General features: G+C 44.4%; 2 protein-coding genes across 9 annotated transcripts in view; one reads left to right on the top strand and one right to left on the bottom strand.

Moving 5' to 3' along the window:
* The window catches only part of SLC38A9 (solute carrier family 38 member 9), a 46,015-nt gene extending 42,312 nt beyond the window's left edge, over window positions 1-3,703 (bottom strand). The window contains exons 1-2 of one of the 2 annotated variants that reach the window (XM_071731594.1): window positions 3,588-3,703; window positions 332-483 (exon numbers count right to left, since the gene is read on the bottom strand). In XM_071731594.1, coding sequence (XP_071587695.1) covers window positions 332-456 — 125 coding nt within the window. In that variant the 5' untranslated portion in view covers window positions 457-483; window positions 3,588-3,703. Of the gene's footprint in view, window positions 1-331; window positions 484-3,137; window positions 3,257-3,587 lie in introns of those variants that run through there. The other variant, XM_071731595.1, reaches the window with a different exon arrangement.
* DDX4 (DEAD-box helicase 4) overlaps window positions 1-18,297 on the top strand; it is a 96,061-nt gene that overhangs the window by 60,276 nt on the left and 17,488 nt on the right. For 3 of the 7 annotated variants that reach the window (XM_071731585.1, XM_071731589.1, XM_071731592.1), the window contains exons 1-6: window positions 9,899-10,084; window positions 13,099-13,162; window positions 16,236-16,304; window positions 16,714-16,791; window positions 17,613-17,699; window positions 18,029-18,112. In XM_071731585.1, coding sequence (XP_071587686.1) covers window positions 10,001-10,084; window positions 13,099-13,162; window positions 16,236-16,304; window positions 16,714-16,791; window positions 17,613-17,699; window positions 18,029-18,112 — 466 coding nt within the window. In that variant the 5' untranslated portion in view covers window positions 9,899-10,000. Of the gene's footprint in view, window positions 1-9,782; window positions 9,818-9,898; window positions 10,085-13,098; window positions 13,163-16,235; window positions 16,305-16,713; window positions 16,792-17,612; window positions 17,700-18,028; window positions 18,113-18,297 lie in introns of those variants that run through there. The other 4 variants (XM_071731590.1, XM_071731591.1, XM_071731588.1 and 1 more) reach the window with 3 other exon arrangements.

Here is an 18,297-nt window from a genome sequence, read left to right on the forward strand (position 1 = left end):
TCCATCAGCAAAGCAGAGTCATCAAGAAATCTCCTTTTGGTGAACTGGGCCCACAGGAGGATCCTGTAGACAACAGTGCCATCTCCAGTTCCTTAAGTAGAACTGCTCTACCGAAATACGATGCTGGATGCAGAGACAGAAAAAAAGAACCATGAACAGTATGCCAAGGGGTCACACGAGGCTATTCCTTCGTCTGAAAAAGAAGATGTTTGTACTCTGATCATGGTTTCCAAATGTTAGTCTTCTGTCTCTGTAAGATTCTGCTGCTAAAAGCAAAGATTAAACAACTCATTATTATATAATAAATCTGTAGGTTCAGCCCTCCTCATACCTTTTGCACTTAAAGTCTTCTGGATTAAACTGTATATTCATGATTCCAAAATGGCTTTCATCACCTCCCACAGGAACCAAGAGAGGTCTGGCATCCTCTTCCAGATTTGGCGAATGTGCCTCCATCTTCTAGTTTCTCTCAGTTATTCTCACCTAGGAAAAAGAAATGAGACAACTGCAGTCAGGTAGAACTGTGTCCCTGCTACAAATTTAACACTTGCAGTCCCACAGCTTTGAAAGATCCTGTGGTGAAAAGCATCAGGAAAACATTTCAATTTGCCATTTCTTCAGAACTCTCATTCCATAATGCAAGCATCATAGGGCAAGTACAGCAGGGACAGTATTTTTTACAACCTATTATTTACTTAAGTAACATGGTCAATGTAAAATTGTCTTCTCAACCTGTGTTAGCACTGCAGCAGGCAGTATAAATAATTGTGACTGCTGCTGTTGCTAGCATTGGCACTGAACCAGGCTTATAGAGTGAAGTTCAGAATCAGTGTCTTTGAGCTTAGAATCGAGCCCACCATATGCAAATTAACATTAAGTATATTTGTACGTAGGTCTTATCTTCCTGCTTTCACAGCATGAGACTCCTCTTACTGCTCCACAGTAAGACCAGTGTAATTTTTAAGAGATGTGTTTCCATTTTTAACAGTACAGCTGAAAACAATATCACAGTTATTACAGGCTATTGTTTCTCTAAATTATTTCAAACTTTGCAGCAGTTTCCCAGAGCATTTCCCAGAATAAAGATTAGATTATTGCAGTCTACTGTGTCCAGGCTCTTTGAATTAAAGGCAAGAAATAGTTTAATAATGCATTAATAATAACATATTGTATGTATTCAAGGCATTCCTGGGCATACAATGGGGACCAGATCACTTTTAAGCTAATGGAATTCTACTTAATATGAATTACAGACCTCACATGGGAGTTGTGGTCTCATGTGGGCTGAATGTAGTGCCTTTAGCAGCTCTCATCCCTGACAGCTCCTGAAGAATTCCTCAGCCAGGACTCCTTCAAATAAAAATGGTAGAAGTACCTGCTTTTTCAGTTGGACTGTTTCCTGACACTTTAGAATATCAGACAGCCTGATGGAAAGATGAGTACCAACGATGCCACAGAGAAGGAAAGGATCTTTGAAACCTGGCATGGTAAGACAGAAAGAATGAGGTTTTTATCATCCTTCTGCATCCTCAGGGAGATAGACCGTAAAGGCCCAGTCCCAGAAATTACACCACCCTAAGCACAGCACTGATGTGGTTCTATGCTTTCCTAGCTGCACGCTGCTTGTCCTCTTGCATTAGCTCATTCTGATAATGCCTCCAGAAAAAAAACAACAAAAAAAAAATGGAGGAAGAAAAAGGAAGTAATGTTAGCAGTTTTCAACCACATTCAAACAATTATTACAGAAGGAGTGGGAAAACACTGAAAGAACACGTGGCAGGGACTGCAGAAGTACTAAGATGTCATCAAACTGCTGAGGAAGTGGATTTTAAAAGGACAAACACCCACTCACTCTTTTTCTCCCTGACCTCTGTGTGCTGAAAACAGGGAATGGCTCTCAGCTGCCAAGGGGATGGGACCGCTGTAGGCTCCAGTTCATGGAAATGCTACTGAAAGCTCCTGCCCCTGACAGATCAATGGCATTTGAACGATCCCACACTTAACTGTTCTGGGAAGACTGATCCAGATGAACATTAGCCATCTTTTCCTTTGTTTTAAAGCCAGGTCAGTGTTGAGCTTGGAGTATAATGTCTGACTGCATACACTTGCATGCCTGTGCTAAGAAGGGGACAGTGCATGGGTGAAGCCATTTCACTTGCACTGCTTCCAGATTCCTGCTAATTTCAGCATCCATGACAAGAGATTTCAATTAAGTTACTAAGTTTAAAGGAATGATTTTTAGTTTAAAGGCATGATTTTACCTTGCTAATTTTAGCTCTTTGAGAGGACAAATTAAAGTGATCAGTGATAATAACCCAGGCAATTTAAAGAGTCCTATCTGTACTCACAGATAGTGTCTTCTTTCTCTTGCTGGCTCACTCTCTAAAGCTTTTTTCCTCTCCTCTTTCCAGAGCCTTTCCATAATAGTGCTTCTCTTAATTAACTTACTCCTTCCCCCTTCTGCCATTCCAGGACTTCCTTAGCCCATCATTTCAGATTCTTTACCCTGAAGTCCTCTCTGTTCCACACAATTGCTGCTGGCTCATTGACCTCAACTGAACATCTTATGTTCTCTTGTCCTTCTCAGCTCTTCTGGTGATGTGCAGCTTGTAGTTTAATAAAAGAGATTTCACAGGTCACAGCAATAGTCTTATTATCTTTCATGTGGCACCCCATTCCTTGCCAAACCCTGTTTAGAGCTCCCTTCTTGTTTATTTCGCATTGATTTCCTGTATTTTTCTATAGCTCTAGGTCACCTCCTTACTCCCTACTGATTCCTTGCACCTTCCCACTGTTAAATTCACCCCTGTGCACATCAACTGCCTCCTCCATCAGATAAATACTTCTGAAAAAACCCACAGGCCTCATTTTTCATGCACTGCTACAGATATCCACCCAGTCCTTTGCCATAACCAAAACAAAAACTTTTTGCATTCTTCTGACTACACCTGAAGACAGAAGCCTTCATGGACTTCTACTTTTTGCTTTCATGTGTCATCTCTAGCGTCTACAGCCTCTTTCTTTCTAATACCTCACAAGATGTATGGCAATGTATTATCTTATTTTCTTCCACTTTTTTTTCTTTCCTCTTTTTCACCTTAACATCCTGTATGCTTTTTCTGGGCACATACACCTACCTAGGTCTCAAAAACAGATCCTTCACTTGTTCTGTGATTTTGCTCAAATCACACTCTGATGTTTCGTCCGTTTTCCCACAAGACACTCGAACCAGACCAGGAGTCGTCGTACACTTTCTGCAGTCGGAGCCGCTCCCACCCCGTTCCCCCCCGCCCCGCAGACCCAGCGCCCTCAGACGCACAGCACCTCGGACACCGCTGGCCCCTAAGGAAGGAAACGCCTCGGCCCGGCCGCCCCGTCGCCCCGCTGCGAGGGCCGAGCAAACCGGACGGCAAGGGCGCTCCGGACAGAGGGCCTGAGACCGCCATATCCGCAGCGCCGTCTGCGGGCACCCCCCACCCCCAGGGCCTGCGGCGCGCCCCGGTCGAGCCGCCCTGCCCGCCCCGCGTCCCAGCTGAGCCCGCGGGCGCTGCCGGCTGGCTGCAACCAAACACACGCCGCTCTTCTACCTGCAGCGGCAGCACCGCTTCGCTCCGCTCCGGCAGCACCACCCGGCACCAACAGGAAGCACCTCCGGGAGCAGCCGAGGTGGCGGCAGGGGGCTCTCGGCGTGGCGGGCGGCGTAGTTCCGAGGGCAGCTCGGCTGCTGAATCCGCCCGGGAGCAGCAGCGCGCAGGACTACGCTTCCCAGGGAACCATGCGCGACAAGAGACCGCCGGGGCGGAGCTGACGGCGCCGCGGCGCCACCCGCTGTGCCCCGAGGTGTGGGCCTGGGCTGGAGGCGCAGCGCCCGGCGGGGTGAGCACCCGCGTAAAGCAGGCCGGAATCGTTTGGTGTATTTCTAGTTCGTAGGAGAGCCCGCAGAGCCGCGGGTATTTTTGGGGGTGCCCTCACCCCCGTCCTCTTTCTCTTTGCAAACAGCGTCTCACGTTGGGCGATCAGGTGCACCCTTCGTCCCGGCGCTGGGCTGCGCTGTCGTGTGAAGTGCTTGTGCTACCACGGCACCACATGCTCTTCTGCGTGACCAGCTTCCCGGCTTTTCGAGCCAGGTCATTATGGTTTAGACAAGTATTCACCAAACAGCTATGAAGAAATATATTTGCATTTGCTGGTGCGGGTTGATGAGGCTGGTGAGGTTGATGACGATTTTTTTATTATTAAAAAAAAACAGCTTTTGAGGTCAGTGCATTTACAAACTGTAGAAATAATCCTGGCGAAAAGTAGCTGCGTTAACATGACTGACCTGGGGTAAATAATGTATCACAAATCTCACCTGCTCATGGAGGTATGAAATGCTTGCTGAGTACAGGACGGGTAATCAGAGTAGACAACAGGAACAATCAGGCAACTAGTGCATCGCAGAAATTGGTTCTTTCTAAGCCTAGAAATTTTTCCAGTCTTAGCTAAATCAAGGTGCAAAAATGTCCCTCTATGTAGGCAGCAGGTGCCCGGACGGTGCCCGCATTCTCCACCAGATGTTACGTGAGAGGAATCTCGCTGCGGGAGCGAGCTCGGTTCGTGAACAGAGTCAGTCGACCTAGTGCTGGTTCGGATTAGTATCAGAGAACTAAGTTCGATCCTCCTGGCTCTGGGACCTGCTGGAACCACACCCTGCCGAAATCGGGCATGCGCATCTGGGCTAGCCCCAGCTGGCACAGGCGGGGCGGGCACCGTCCGGGCACCTGCTGCCTACACCTCTAGTTGTTCAGAACATGGTTGGAAGTTAAAATCCAGGAATATTTATAGCACATTTAGGAAAAAAACTCTGAACTGCAAGCAAGAAAGGCATCAGAAGTAACTGATCTGTAAGAGGACATTATAAAACAACCTGAACACAAATGCTGGTCTGTACTTTCTGTTCAAGGGCAGCCAAAGCCAAATTGCCTGTCTAGAAGCAGGACTGGTCGGGTAAGAAAACTGCTGTGTAACAGAGTTTCAGTCTGCAGGAGGAAATGAGAGAGCAGAGGCTAATACACCATTCTGAAACTCGGCTGCATGTAAGCAAACCAAATCATTGCCCTGTTTGGTCTGAAGCTTATGAACGAGTCGGGGCTGACCTAGCTATGCAGCTCCCCATAGGACATCTCTACAGAGATAAAGCCCTACTCTTGTTTTCTTGTTTAGGCAAAAAAGTAACTGCATCTGAGAGGGGAGTGGCTGGGACACCCTTTGATGTCCACAAAGCAAACCCTCAGCGTTGGTCTGCGGTCACTCAGACCTTCTCCTCGTGGGGCTGTGAGAAGCAGTCACCAGGCACACGCAGCCGCCTCCATCCCCCTGCGCAGCTGGGCACTCACACCATTAGAGACAGTGTCTGAGCACCGAGTCTGTGATCTCTCGCAGCCACCTCTCCCTTACAGACTGCAACACCAAGCCCAAGAAAACTTCTATACCACGACGCCCTCCGTCTCCAACAGCCCTTCCGCTCTCCCGGCCCCGCTCCCAGGAGCCCCCCAACCCCCTCAGCCACTGGCGCTCGCCAGGCGCTGACGGGCAGGTCCCCCCGCCAGTCACTGCTGCATTCCCCCGGCCCAGCCCCGCCCCTGCCCTGCCTTGCTCCTGGCAGGCTACCAGCGGCCGGGCAGCAAGAGGCCCCGAGGCAGCTGGCAGGGGTCCCAGGGCCGGAGTCTGGCCTTCTTTTCTTACTTTCTTGGTGGTGGGGCCGGAGGAGCAGCTGTAACAGCGTGTCCTAGCGCCTTCCCAACATCCAGGCTGGTGGTCTGTCCATTTCTGATTATGGGTAGCCTGAGTGGCCGGTCAGTAACCCCACTTGTCACCCCCTGTGTCCGGCGCCTGGAGGTCGCCGCTCTCCATCAGGTTCTTCTTTTGTGGACGGGGACTGTGGAGTGTTTTGCCACATGTTCTCCCCTCTTGTCACGGTTCCACGGGCTCGGGAAGGATTTTTATTTGATTCTCTGTCAGTTCAAGAAGGACCAAAACCACCCCCAGGATATTTCAACAAATAGCGCTTTACTCAAAACCCTGACCTTAAACAAGACAAAACTGGCAAAGAAGTGCAAAACTACAACAATCTCAGATCAGTAACAATCTTGGCAAAATTTGAAAGGACATTTCCCTCAAACTGTTAACGATAAACAGATTGGCAAAAACTTACTGTGGTGTTACTAGTTTAAATTACTGAACCCACAGCGAAGCCGAAGGGTAAGAAGTTGAAAAGGACAAACATGAAACTCTGAGGTAGCATGTCAGAGAAGGGGAGAGAAAACACATCAGCCTCCCCAAATCCCACAGTGGTCTTGTCTTCCCGGTCTTTTCTGGTGGTAACCCTCAAGTGGCAGTCAAGACTAAGAGAAAGCACAAGGAAAAAGTAGGAGAATGGGGCACTTGTTTTCTTTTATGTTCTTTCATATCTACCACACCAACCAAGGAACGGAGCATGTGCAGTAAGTCTGGCTGGTGGGCTTGAGGGTCTTGTAGATCGCTCCCTACAGGGTAGACACACTGCCCAGAATGTAACCTTTAAAGTCATGCATGCTCAAAAGGTAGGTTGTCTTCACCTGTCACCTCCACAAGGCCCCCAGTTAAGAGGGAAGCAAAGGGAAGATTTTACTTGCCTTGAGGAAGAGCAAGTAATACACCCCTCCAGGTTCCCAGCACAGATCTGTTTGAGGCATTAACTCATGAAGTGCTGGTTACTGGGATTCCATATCTTCTCTTGGCATCTGGATGCCTTTCATTTTGTCAGTCTACCATCTGTGGGATTCTCACAAAGGCTGTCTAGCCCTGCAGTCCTGGAGGTATTCCAGTTATAGGCTCCACCACAGAATCACAGAATCCTCACTTAATGGCTAGGATTTGAAGGGACTTTAAAGATCATCTAGTTCCACCCCCCTTGCCTGGGCAGGGACACCTTCCATGAGACCAGGTTGCTCAAGGCCCCATCCAACCCAGCCTTGAACACTTCCAGGGAGGGGCAACCACAGCTTTCTTGGGCAACCTGTTCCAGTGTCCCATCACCCTCAAATTAACAATTTTTTTCCTAATGTCTAACCTAAATCTCCCCTCTTCAAGTTTTAGACCATATCCCCTTATCCTGTTACTGCACATCCATGTAAAAAGCCCTACTCCATCTTTCATCCTTCCTGTAGGTCCCCTTCAGATACTGGAAGGTTGCCATAAGGTCACCTCAGACCCTCCTCTAGGCTGAACAACCCCAGCTTCTTTAGCCTGTCTTCATAGGAGAGGTGCTCTGATGATTTTAGTGGCTCTCTTCTGGACACGTTTCAGGACCATTATGTCCTTAAGGACTCCAGAGCTGTATACAGTACTGCAGGTGACCATGTAACATCAAGGCTAGGCTCATCCACCCCCCAGGCACTGCTGTGACAACGAGAACTGACTGCAAATGATTTAGTTGAACTTACAGGTTTAGCTATAAGGCTCAAGCAAGCAATTAATTGGAACTGCACTGAGAGACTGAATGTGCCCTATTGCAACTTTTCACACATACAATGGAAGAATTACAGCTTAAAAGCAGTAGTACACTATTACAATGTATAAAGAGTTGTGGAACACACTATTGTACCCTATAAAGTGTGCTAAATCTCTGTTAATTAATCCCCAGCTGTGGTAAACTTAAGAGCAACATACTTGCTTAAGCTCCAGAGTAAGGCCTCTCAAACCCAGAGAACTGACCTTGACCTGTGTCCTGATCAAGGGGGAGGGGTCTTCACACAGACCAGGTTGGAGAACTGACTTCTGATTCCTAACCTGAGTTTTAGGAGTTTTATCTGACTTGCGTGTCTGCAGGAAGGTCTGTGCCTGAGCAGATTATATCATTAACTTTGGCAGTATAGCAGAGTTTTACCTTACCTTTCTTCATTCCTTTATGGGGGAGGTTCACTTTGGTATGCTGTAATTTTTATTTCTCTTTGATTTTGTTTGGCTACCCAATGTTCTTGGCTGAAGTTGGAACTAAATCCCCTCCTGGCTTCTCTATTTATACCAGGCAACTTAACAGTGGTACTGATTGAACTTGGGTCATATTATTTGTTGAGGCATTTCAAGAGTCATCTCAGGTTTCATCTCTTTGAATGTTTCGTCTGGGGCTTATGGAAGACACAGCTCCCCGTGGGTTGTCTCTGCAAAGATAGGGCCCTGCCCTTATTTAGGAAAAAAGTAAAACTGTGTTATGGAGTTAGCAGGGTGGGTAAAATTTAGCTTGTAAGCCTTCCTGCTAGTTCCAGATGCTGCTTCTGAAACTTGTGAATAGCTTTATTCACTTCCCATGGAGATGCTTACTCCTACTGTGAGTTCTCCATCCTTGGACATTGTGTGCCTCACTGATGACTTACTGCAAGCTGGTAAACCCAAGCAGCTCTCTTTGCTACCTGCACAAAGCACAGCCTCACATACATCATTCAGTGGTGCAGCTTTATATTCCCTGTCATCTGGAGAAGCTGGTTCTCATGGTTCTTACCTGCTTTGCATTCCAAGTGGAGCACAACCTGTGTCCTGTCCTGATGTTCCTCAAAAGTCAGCAACTCCAAAGGTTATGGCTTAACTGACAATGAGTGAGTAAGGTGAAAATAACCAGAACATAAGTTCAGAGACCATTCTCCAGTAATCTCCAGCTGCTGCAGGAATTTGCCTTTTTGCTGCATGAAGCCCCTATTAGACATTCAAATATTCCCTGCAAAGTTATAGATCTGGTCTTCTTTCCCTGTAATGGTATACAGTTCGAAAAAGCAGTTTTTCCAGTTGGTCTTCTGGTGAGGCAAATCTTTGGAGCATGATGGAGCTGGTTAATGAGGTGCTACCACAGTTACAAAACAATTTCTTTACGATTTGCAGAATAAGCCTTGCTGTATGATTTCACAGAATGAAAACAAGTACTGAGAATCACACACTGCACCCTCAGCTCATAAACACATGTAGATCTGTCACAGGACCTGCTGCAATTTTTAAGAGACATTGCACTGATACAAGTCCAGTCCTGATGCATCGGAAGAGAAATAGAAGTACCAAGGCAGGAATTTAGCCTTTTTTTTTTTTTTTTTTTCCCTGTCGTTTTATTTACAGTCTGGTATAAGAAAAAGAGTAGCAGGGGATGCTCCTAAGCATAGGTGTTTGGGTTTTTTAATTGTATTGTCTGGTTAACTTAATTACATACTCCTTTTTCTAGTAAAAGGGCTACGTACAGTAAGCTGTTGTGCTAATGCTTGAATTTGGTTCACAGTAAAAGGATTAATATCTTAACTGCAGTTGTGGCAAACAGTGGATTTAACTTTAATTAGAAGCCTGTTCAATTGCCCTTTAATAGGCATACATGACAGATGCTTAGAGTGACAAGGAACCACTTAGAGTGACATCAACCACGCACGGAAGAGCCCCGGCAGTGAACCTGAACTTCCCTGAGCTCCCTCCTCGTACCACACGCACCTCGACTACCCCGAGGACACCACTGCTCCTCGCAGCCATACAGGCTGCAGACGGTGAGACACATCACACTCCACCGCCCGGCCTTCCCCGCCCTGGGGGCAAGTGACCACAGATCGCTAGAAGGCCCGGCCACCCCTCTACCCCACTGGTCCCATCCCGGCCCAGCGCCCGCCGCCTTCGTCTGACCTCCTCTCTCCTCAGGCCGCACACGCTGCGCCGCCGCCCGCCGTCCGCCGCCCGCCGCCCGCCGCCAGCAGCCGCGCCACACGGCGAGCCGCGCTCCTATTGGCTGGGCGGCAGGGCACGTGACCGTCCAGGATCTGCACGTGGCTGTGGCGTTATTAGAGGCCTCAGCGCCATCTTTCGAGCAGCGTTGGGGAGTAGGCAGAAGGGAGGTAGGAGGGGGGCTGGGCGCCTGTCGCATGGAAGTGAAAGCATTTATTCTCTGACGAAGTGGGGGTGATGATGAGGACACAGTGAGAGAGCTACTGCTAATGGGTTTTGTCTCCTGTAAGCAGATATGGCAGAATATGGTATGAACCAGGAAGACTGGAACTCAGAGGTGGGGGACGAGGCATCACCAATCCTCCCACCCCTTGAGCAGGTATGAGGTAGCAGCTGTTGCGCTCTAGCGTGGGCTTATCTTCTCTGTCTCTCCTGTGGTTCACCAGTTCCCGTGATTTCTGAAGAACGTGGAAGAATTCACGCTTAACTCGCGTGTTGGAAAGAGGGTGCTTTCCTAACAAGTAGTAGCAGTTCCTGTCTCAAAATGTTAAGGTATCTTGCCTACTTGGAGCTTGGAGGCTCCTGGCTCATGTCAGCCAATTGGTGTTACTTTTCCAGTAATACTGCCTTCTTACATTGGGTTGTGAGAGGATGTCTGCGTTTTTGGAAAATGTGTGGCATAAAAGTGATACATCATAGTAGTTAAATGATATATGGGCTAGTGGTTGAGTACCTCTGTGTATAGGCTAGTGGACCAGCAGAGATTAAAAGGGAATTAGCAAAAACTTACGAAGAGTAGAAACTTGTATTTGCAACTCAGATGAAGTTTAGTAACAACTGAAACAGATAGTTCCTGTTGCTTGCCCTTTTCCCCTTCTGATGCATTCCTTTTCGCTTATATGTGTCAGATCTAGTGTTTCTCACATTGTGAGATAAACTGAGAACAGCTCACTGGTGTTTGGGTTTTAGCAGGCTGCAGTTCTGGTGCACGTAAGATTAGATGATTTTTACTGTATCCAGAATAATGAAAAGGATGGAACTGTATTATTGGGGACTAAAAGAACCTTGTCTTTTGGTGGTAGTTCTTGGATGTGGGTTATATGTGAACTGGAACTTTTCTTTCGTTCCAGTTATGTCAGTGATGTCCTTTTCTGCTGGCACTCTCTGAATTGCCGTTTATTTTTACCACAGCAAAACAGAAACAGAGCATGGGTGATTTTCTCAGCTCATTTCCATTATTCAGTAAATATTGCACTTCATGTTGTTCTTAATCTGTGAGTTTACAGTATGTCAGGGCTTAGCAGTTTAGGCAGTAAGGCAAAAACCAGAGGAGAGGATTATGCTCCATTACCCTCTCTACCCTCCCAAAGGGAAGATAAAAGGGAAAAAAAGACGAGAGACTTAAAGTTGGAAAAAAAAAAATAATTAAATCAGATTTACTAGAACAGGGGAAAGGCAATAACATATGGGATGAAGAACAAAAATACAAAAGTATACAAACGTATGCAAATCTAGATACAACCCGATCTCGATACTGGCAGGGATAGGTGCGTGAAGGCTTCTTGCCGAAGGGCCGGTTCAGGAGAGGGTTTCATAGGTGTTCCCAGCACCCGATGGATGTGGATTCTGAAGAGCAGCGGTGGGCTGGCTGTAAAGAAGCGCAGGGAACAGCAGCGAAGCAAGGAGCGGGCAAGAAAAGAGGAGGGGCTGCCCGTCTGAGCGACCTGCATAGGGAATGGGCAGGAAATGGGAGGGAATAGACCCCTCTGTGTTTCCGCCCCTCTCAGTGTCTGGAAGCCCTCCTTCTTTAGTTCCTCGTACTCAAACTATGACACTGTAGGAAAGTTGAGAAGGGGACGTCTTGAGATTGTAGATAGGCCTTCGAATATTATTTACTCCGTGTTTTTGGAAATATGGCAAGCTGCTGTATGAACTCATTTACTGAAGAGAGGAGTTTTCCTCCCTCTGGTAGTTGTTTTCTGCTTTTTTATTTAGGTACCAGTGCTTACTGTGTATTTTATATGAGCTCTTCTAGTTTTTTGAACTGAAGAATACTTTCCATTGAAGGAGAAATGGTGCAAGTAGTCTTGACCACGAAAGTTGGTAAAGAGAAAATAAGTGGAACATCTTATTTTCTTGAACATTGAGTTGTTCCATAGACTTCTTTGCCTGCAGAACTCCAGTCTTAAAAAATTATTATGGCAGGACGTAGTACATTTAAGTTGCTTAACTTTGTGCTGCTTAATCGTCTCAAGAACTTGGAAGCAGGTAAAAATACAGTTTTGGAGTTTGTAACAGAATTTGGGTGCCTACTGTTGGGCCTAGTCCTTAGCTAAATCTTGTGTAGAAATTATTACAATGCAACTTTACTGTTCAAAATACTTTGGTCTGAAATGGGGGATAAAGTAGAGGAGTGTAATGAGAGACAGCTAAAGAATAGTGGTTTTGCTCCTTCTGGTATTAGAGTGAATATTGCTCTCAGAAGAAATTGCAGGAGAGGCAAATGACTTATCCAGGTTGATGTATAAGACTAAAAGTAAGGTTGCCCAAAGAAGAAATTAGAGCATATGCTTTCAGAATAGCACTTTTAACAGTTTGGGTTTGATTTCTGGTAGGGGTTGCTAGCCACATTGAGAAGTGTGAATGCTGTACTTGTATCTAAAAAGTAGTTTGTAGTGAGATGTTCCTGAGTCAGCAGGTGTTCTGGATCACTGGTATGTACCTGGCTTGCAGTAAACAGGAGAAATACAGATATGGCCTTTGCTGGAAGTAAAACTGACCATAAGAGTAAAATGTGAAAATTAGTTGCAAGTAGAGTACCCTGAATCTTGGAATAAACAAATAAGGGCTGATGTATTTCAGAGACCTTTTAAGATAATATGTCTTCAGACATACTTATTAACGTAATTCGTCTTCATTCTTCATTAATACCCCAGAAATAAAGTTTTGAAACTTAACGAGGTTTTTATTCACAACATGAGCAGTCTGAAGGATTTGAAAAGAAAAATCTTCAGAACATTCAGATTGCTTTGAACATCAAATGTTTTTTGTATTCAAGACTTCAGGTAGAATATTGGCAAAGTGACTGTCACAGTCTGAGGCGATTTCAAATCAGTGAGCACAGATTCTCAGTGACAAAGCTGATGCTTCCAAAATCAGTTACAGAAGGCAAGATAAACCTGCTTAGTGCCACACGTCAGCAGCACTGTAATGTGGTTTTGGTGATTTTCAAAGGCAGACAGTATGTTGCTTAGTATACTGAGGTATAAGAGAAGCTGAGGAACTATTTCAGAAGATGGCTACTTAGGTTTCAAGAATGAGCAACTGTGGTTGTATTTATGTACTTGCTTGGCCTAGGGTTAATGGAATGGTGTGTCTTTTTTCTGTTTGTAGGACAGTTTCTCTCGAAGACCAAATGGCACTTCATCTGGCTTCAGTCCAAGTATAGGCTCATTTGGTATGTGAAAAGCACTTTTGATTTTACTGATGTTTGGAGGGATTGATCCTTTAAACATTTTTGGGAGATAAAAGAAAAACACAGTAGTACGACTGTGGTATTTTCATGAGTCCCTCAGGAAGTAATCAACATCTAAATATATGATTAACGTAATGACTCTGCCTGTGTTTATTTACTCCAGTTATATGTTGAACACAGCATATAACCTCTCATGAGACTCAATAGATGATACCTCACAATCATGTCTAGAATAGGCTGTGCAAAACAGGAGCGGTGTTGAAAATAAATAAGCATTACATTCAGTGTTCACTGTTTCACAGTGAGGTCCTGTCTCACAGTTACCAGAAGTTAAGAAAAGGTCACATTAAGTTGTTGAATGGAAACTTAGATCCATTTAAAAACAAAACAAAGCAACAAACACAACAGAACATCAAGACTGCACAGTGATGCTTGGTACTGAGTTTCTGTAAAGCACTCTTAGTTTAATGAAAGTGATGCTTTTCTAAATTTGGAACAGAAGGTTTAGATAAGCTAGAAGCTTCGAAGTTCAGATACAGAAGACGTAGAGATTTTAAATATTCCAAGCCAGGCATGTTGAAGTTTGCACCAGGCTTTGTGTGACTCTGCAGCAGTCAGATAATGAAACAGATATTACTTAGAACTGGTAGTCCGTGGGATGAGGCAAACAGGGTGTTCACACTGTAGTCTCTGGATTTAGGAATGGTCTTCAAGACTACTTGACTGTGTTTTTAACTTGAGTGAAACTCAGTCTGCCATAAAAATTTGAGCCTGTTACCATTTAATTGATCCAGTTGCAGGTGAGCAAACTCAACTTTAACAAATAGTGGTTAGCACCAATTATATTGATATCCAAACCAGTCCTGGTTGGAAGGGACCTCAAAAGCTCACCTGATCCAACCTTCCATTTTAAAGGAAGCCTAAATAAGACTGTATAGAACTCTTTCCAGTCCTATGTTAAAAAACTCTAGTGATGGAGACTCCACCACATTCCTGGGGAGGTTGTTACAGTGAATGGTTGTTCTCATTGTAAAAGATTTCTTATATTGTGATGAAACTTGTGGTTTGTACTGTTTGACTGTGTCATGGGTTTTTTTGTGAAAAAGAAGGCCCAGTCCTCTTTCTAGGTGTCCTTCAGATACTGGATTACTGGGACAAGGTCTTCCCTGAGCCTTCTCGTCTCCAGGGTGAAAAGACCTAACTTCCTCAGTCATTGCTCATAGATCAGGTTAACTGTATGTTTGTAACCACAGAAGTGTATTTATGTCTGGTCCATCTTTTCTGCCTTCCACAGTCTAGCTGAAAGGCAGACTTTCTCCAATTTCTTGTCCCCAGGATGCTGGGAAATTAGGAAGTGCAGAAACAAGGTATCACTTGTGCTACTTGAAGTCCTCTGAATTTGGATAACTACAGGAAGTAGAAAATTGGGATGACAGTTTTCATTCATCCAAGAATAGTAGGAGTGTTTCATGAGGTCTCCAGTAATACTGCATACTTGCAAATTATTTTTTATACAGCTTTGCTTTGACTTAAGGCTTTACGAAATTGAGCATGATCACCAAAACAGGTTTTAAAATGCACCAAATTTTTGGTGATTCCTGGAGAGACATAGACAGTAAGCACCTTGTGGTTTCCACTCACTTATAAGGAGATCAGTGTGAGGACACAACATGCAAATTGATCTGCAACTGGCCAGAGCAATGTCATCACTGGATGTATACAGCTATTACATACCAGCATGCTCATACTGTCTTGAAAGGTCAAAGCTACAGTATCTTGTTCACTGTCTACAGTGGATTCAGAACTGTAAAGGAATTTTTATGTCCTGGAGGACTTGCAGCTGATTTTTCAGATTTGAAAATCCTGATATCTCAATTATAGTATTACTGAAATTGATGTTTTCCAGACCATTCATACAGAATCTGTTGTAACTTTGAGGACAGACAGACAAGTTACATAAATACATTTGAGAAGAGGAATGATATAGCAGCAGGAAAATGGTGTTTCTTTTTCTTTTGGTGCTGGCAAATCACATAAGCAATCTGCTTTTCTTCAGTATATCAGATGTAACAGTTCCTAAAGCAGAAAACTAATCCCTTCATGTTCAAATCTCTTTTGTGTGGAGCAGGGTCAGCTATAGTAGGTTTTGAGTTTCTCCAGGGATGGAGAATGTATGAGCTCTGTGGGCAATTTGCTTGGTGTTTAACTACTCTGGGAGTGAAACACTTTTCATTATGATCACAGAATTGTCATGGAAAAGACTTCTCGGATCACTGAATCCACTGTCAACCCAGAATAAAACAGCATGCCCACTACAGCATGTACTGTTTCTTTTATGCATTTGCTGTACAGTGATGAATACACGTGATGGAGTCATTCCACAGTTGAGCAACTGGAGTGGACTTTTGCCCACTCTGCTTCTCCATTATTATTTCTATGGTTGTCTCCGTATGCAGGCCATTATTTCCATAGGTGCCAGGCAGTCATTTTGTTTAAGGACTTAAAATTGTGTTTTGACACCCACTTCCCACAATAGGTCGTGAGGGCTGCTCACTCACTGGTACTCTGGACTCCGGCATCCCTGTCTGCTGCCAGGTCCAGTTGGGGACTTTCGATTGTGAAGTTACTACCAACTTATGAGCGTAGGTTCTATATTTGCATATATTTGTGTATATCTGTATATCTTTGTATATTTGTAATTTGTTGCTATTATTACTTTATTAAAACTAGGTTATTTCTGAGCCCTAAAACCTCTCTCCATCTTTCCCTGCTGTGGGGGGCTGTGGGGAATTAACAGAGAGCATCTGTCACCTAGTTACTGACTAAAACCGTGGCAGTCAGGAATGAAGATGATGAACTGTCAGCCCCAGTATCACTAAGTAGGGTACTCTATTATAGTCACTGGCCACTAGATGGACTTCGTGCTGCTGACCATAACCCTTGGAGCCTAGTGATTCAGCCTGTCACGGTGGATGGTACTTCATTGGTTTGTATATGAGGATGTTAGGGGAGACAGTGTTGGAAGCCTTATTTAATTTTTATTCTCCTTTTCCAGGTGCAGTTGAAAGACCGAACAGGGGTGATCATATGCATGATCAATTTGGAGGGTATTCTAGGAGTAGAGGTAAGATTGTTTGGTTAAAATTTGTGGTTTTGGGGGTGATGAAGCCATCCTTAAATGGAAGGCCTGGCAACTGGTGCCTGAGTAGATTCTGGAAAATCAAATTTGTACTGTTTTAGTAGCAGTACTGTTGCTGAGTGGTGCTATTTCATACAGAAAGCAATAGTTACACCTGTGCTAAGATTTGGAATATTTTTTTTTCTAAGTTGTAAAAGGACATATTTAGTATGATTTGTTGTTATTGAGTGGGAGATAGGCTGGAGGCATCCTCAGGTCTGAAGCCTGAATGATTCTGAAACTTCACTGTTGACTTAAAATATAACAACTGGAATGACAAAAAAAACCCCAGACTCAAAAGCTTACGCTGATGCGGAAGATAGCTTTTAACGTTGATTCCTTTTCATAATTGCAGATCCTGATGAAAGTCTGAACAGACAGTGTCAGACAGTGAGTAGATTTGATAGCGGAATGAGGAATTTTGGAAACAGAGGTAACTTTCTAGGGTGTCTGCAATTCCAGTGGCTAGTCTGATTTGTTCCATTAAACTTGCCCTATTTGGCTACTTAGCTTTGTTGTATCAGAGCCAAATGAGAATTTATGACTTGGAGTGTAACAGCAATCCTTATTGCTGCATAATGGAGACCTTCAGCATAAGCTCTTGTCTTCACAACATACAATACCTACTGCATGTGCCAAAAAGCAGGACTCTACAGTGCTTTCTTTAGTAATCCATAAAGCAATGTTTAATCCTCTTCTCCTCCTGCATGTAATGACATTTGTCACTCATGTAGGCATTGCACATTGAGATATTAGTAATTGGCAGTTTGGCAATACTGCCACATAATGCTTCAACCAGGTACTATCAGGAGTGGATACATAGTGCAGTGGAAGGTACTGTCACATACTGTCTGTCTGAGTAGTTCTATGACTGTAAGTGGTACTGGTTATGGAACAAGGAAGAAAGATGGAAGCCTTTGCTTGGTTTGTGCCTGTTTAGCAACTGCAGATCCTTTTTCCAAAAGGGCTGATTGTCTGGTTGACCTTTAACTGATCTGTAATGGCTCTTGAGATTATCCATTCCATGAACCTTCCTGGCACCAAAGAGACTGACAGGTCTGTAGTTACTTGGATCCTCTTCCCAGCCTTTCTTGAAGATGGGCTCATGCTGCTTTTTTCTGTGTGTTTAGGAAAATCACTTACGAATTCAGATAAAGAGTACAGTATAACTAAGGACTGTGGAGAATAATTGCCTCATAAATGTCACTTGATCTGCTCTGTGCAAACTGAATTGTGTGCTCTGCTGTAATGCAGGTTTTAAAGAAGGAAACATTGTAGAAGATGGTAGTACACAGAACAGAAGTTTTAGAAAATTTCCTGTTGGCTTTGGAAGAAATGAAAGTAAGTTTTTTATATTGAATGTTTTGTGTGGCAGCAACGTACATTTCGTTATTCTGGGTTTGCTTGCTCCCTGACAGCTCTTAAATAGAGAAGTGAAAGCTGCGAACTATCTTCTGTTCTTCAGCTGTGTTGTGGAACATGGATGATACCTTTGTAAAACTGCACCACTGCGACTAAAGTAATACAGCATAGGTTGTAGTAGTATCTTTTGGGACTGTTAGAGTTTTGGTAGTAAATAGTATTATCTCTAAGCTTACTGTTATTATTCTATTACTATTATTCTAATTTTAGACATTATATCCATCCACCACACTGTGTATTACTTGCAGGTATTAAATCTGACCAAAGAGACGGACCTCAGTCTGACATCTCTCTTGAGTCAAGAGGAAGAGGAGCATTTGGAGGTCGTGCAGGTGAAACATTATAGTAGGGTGGTGAATCCATTAGATTTCCTCATTGTTGATTTGTGGCAATGCAGTGTGTTCTTAGCTTTACTAAGTGCTGTCACTGTGAGTGTTTCTCTATGTCTGAATTAACCTACTGCAAATGTTGGGTAGCTTCCTTGCATACCTACACAAGACCTTGTAACTTAGAGAAA

This window comes from Heliangelus exortis, chromosome Z, assembly GCF_036169615.1.
Source record: "Heliangelus exortis chromosome Z, bHelExo1.hap1, whole genome shotgun sequence".
In the NCBI taxonomy this organism is placed as follows: domain Eukaryota; kingdom Metazoa; phylum Chordata; class Aves; order Apodiformes; family Trochilidae; genus Heliangelus; species Heliangelus exortis.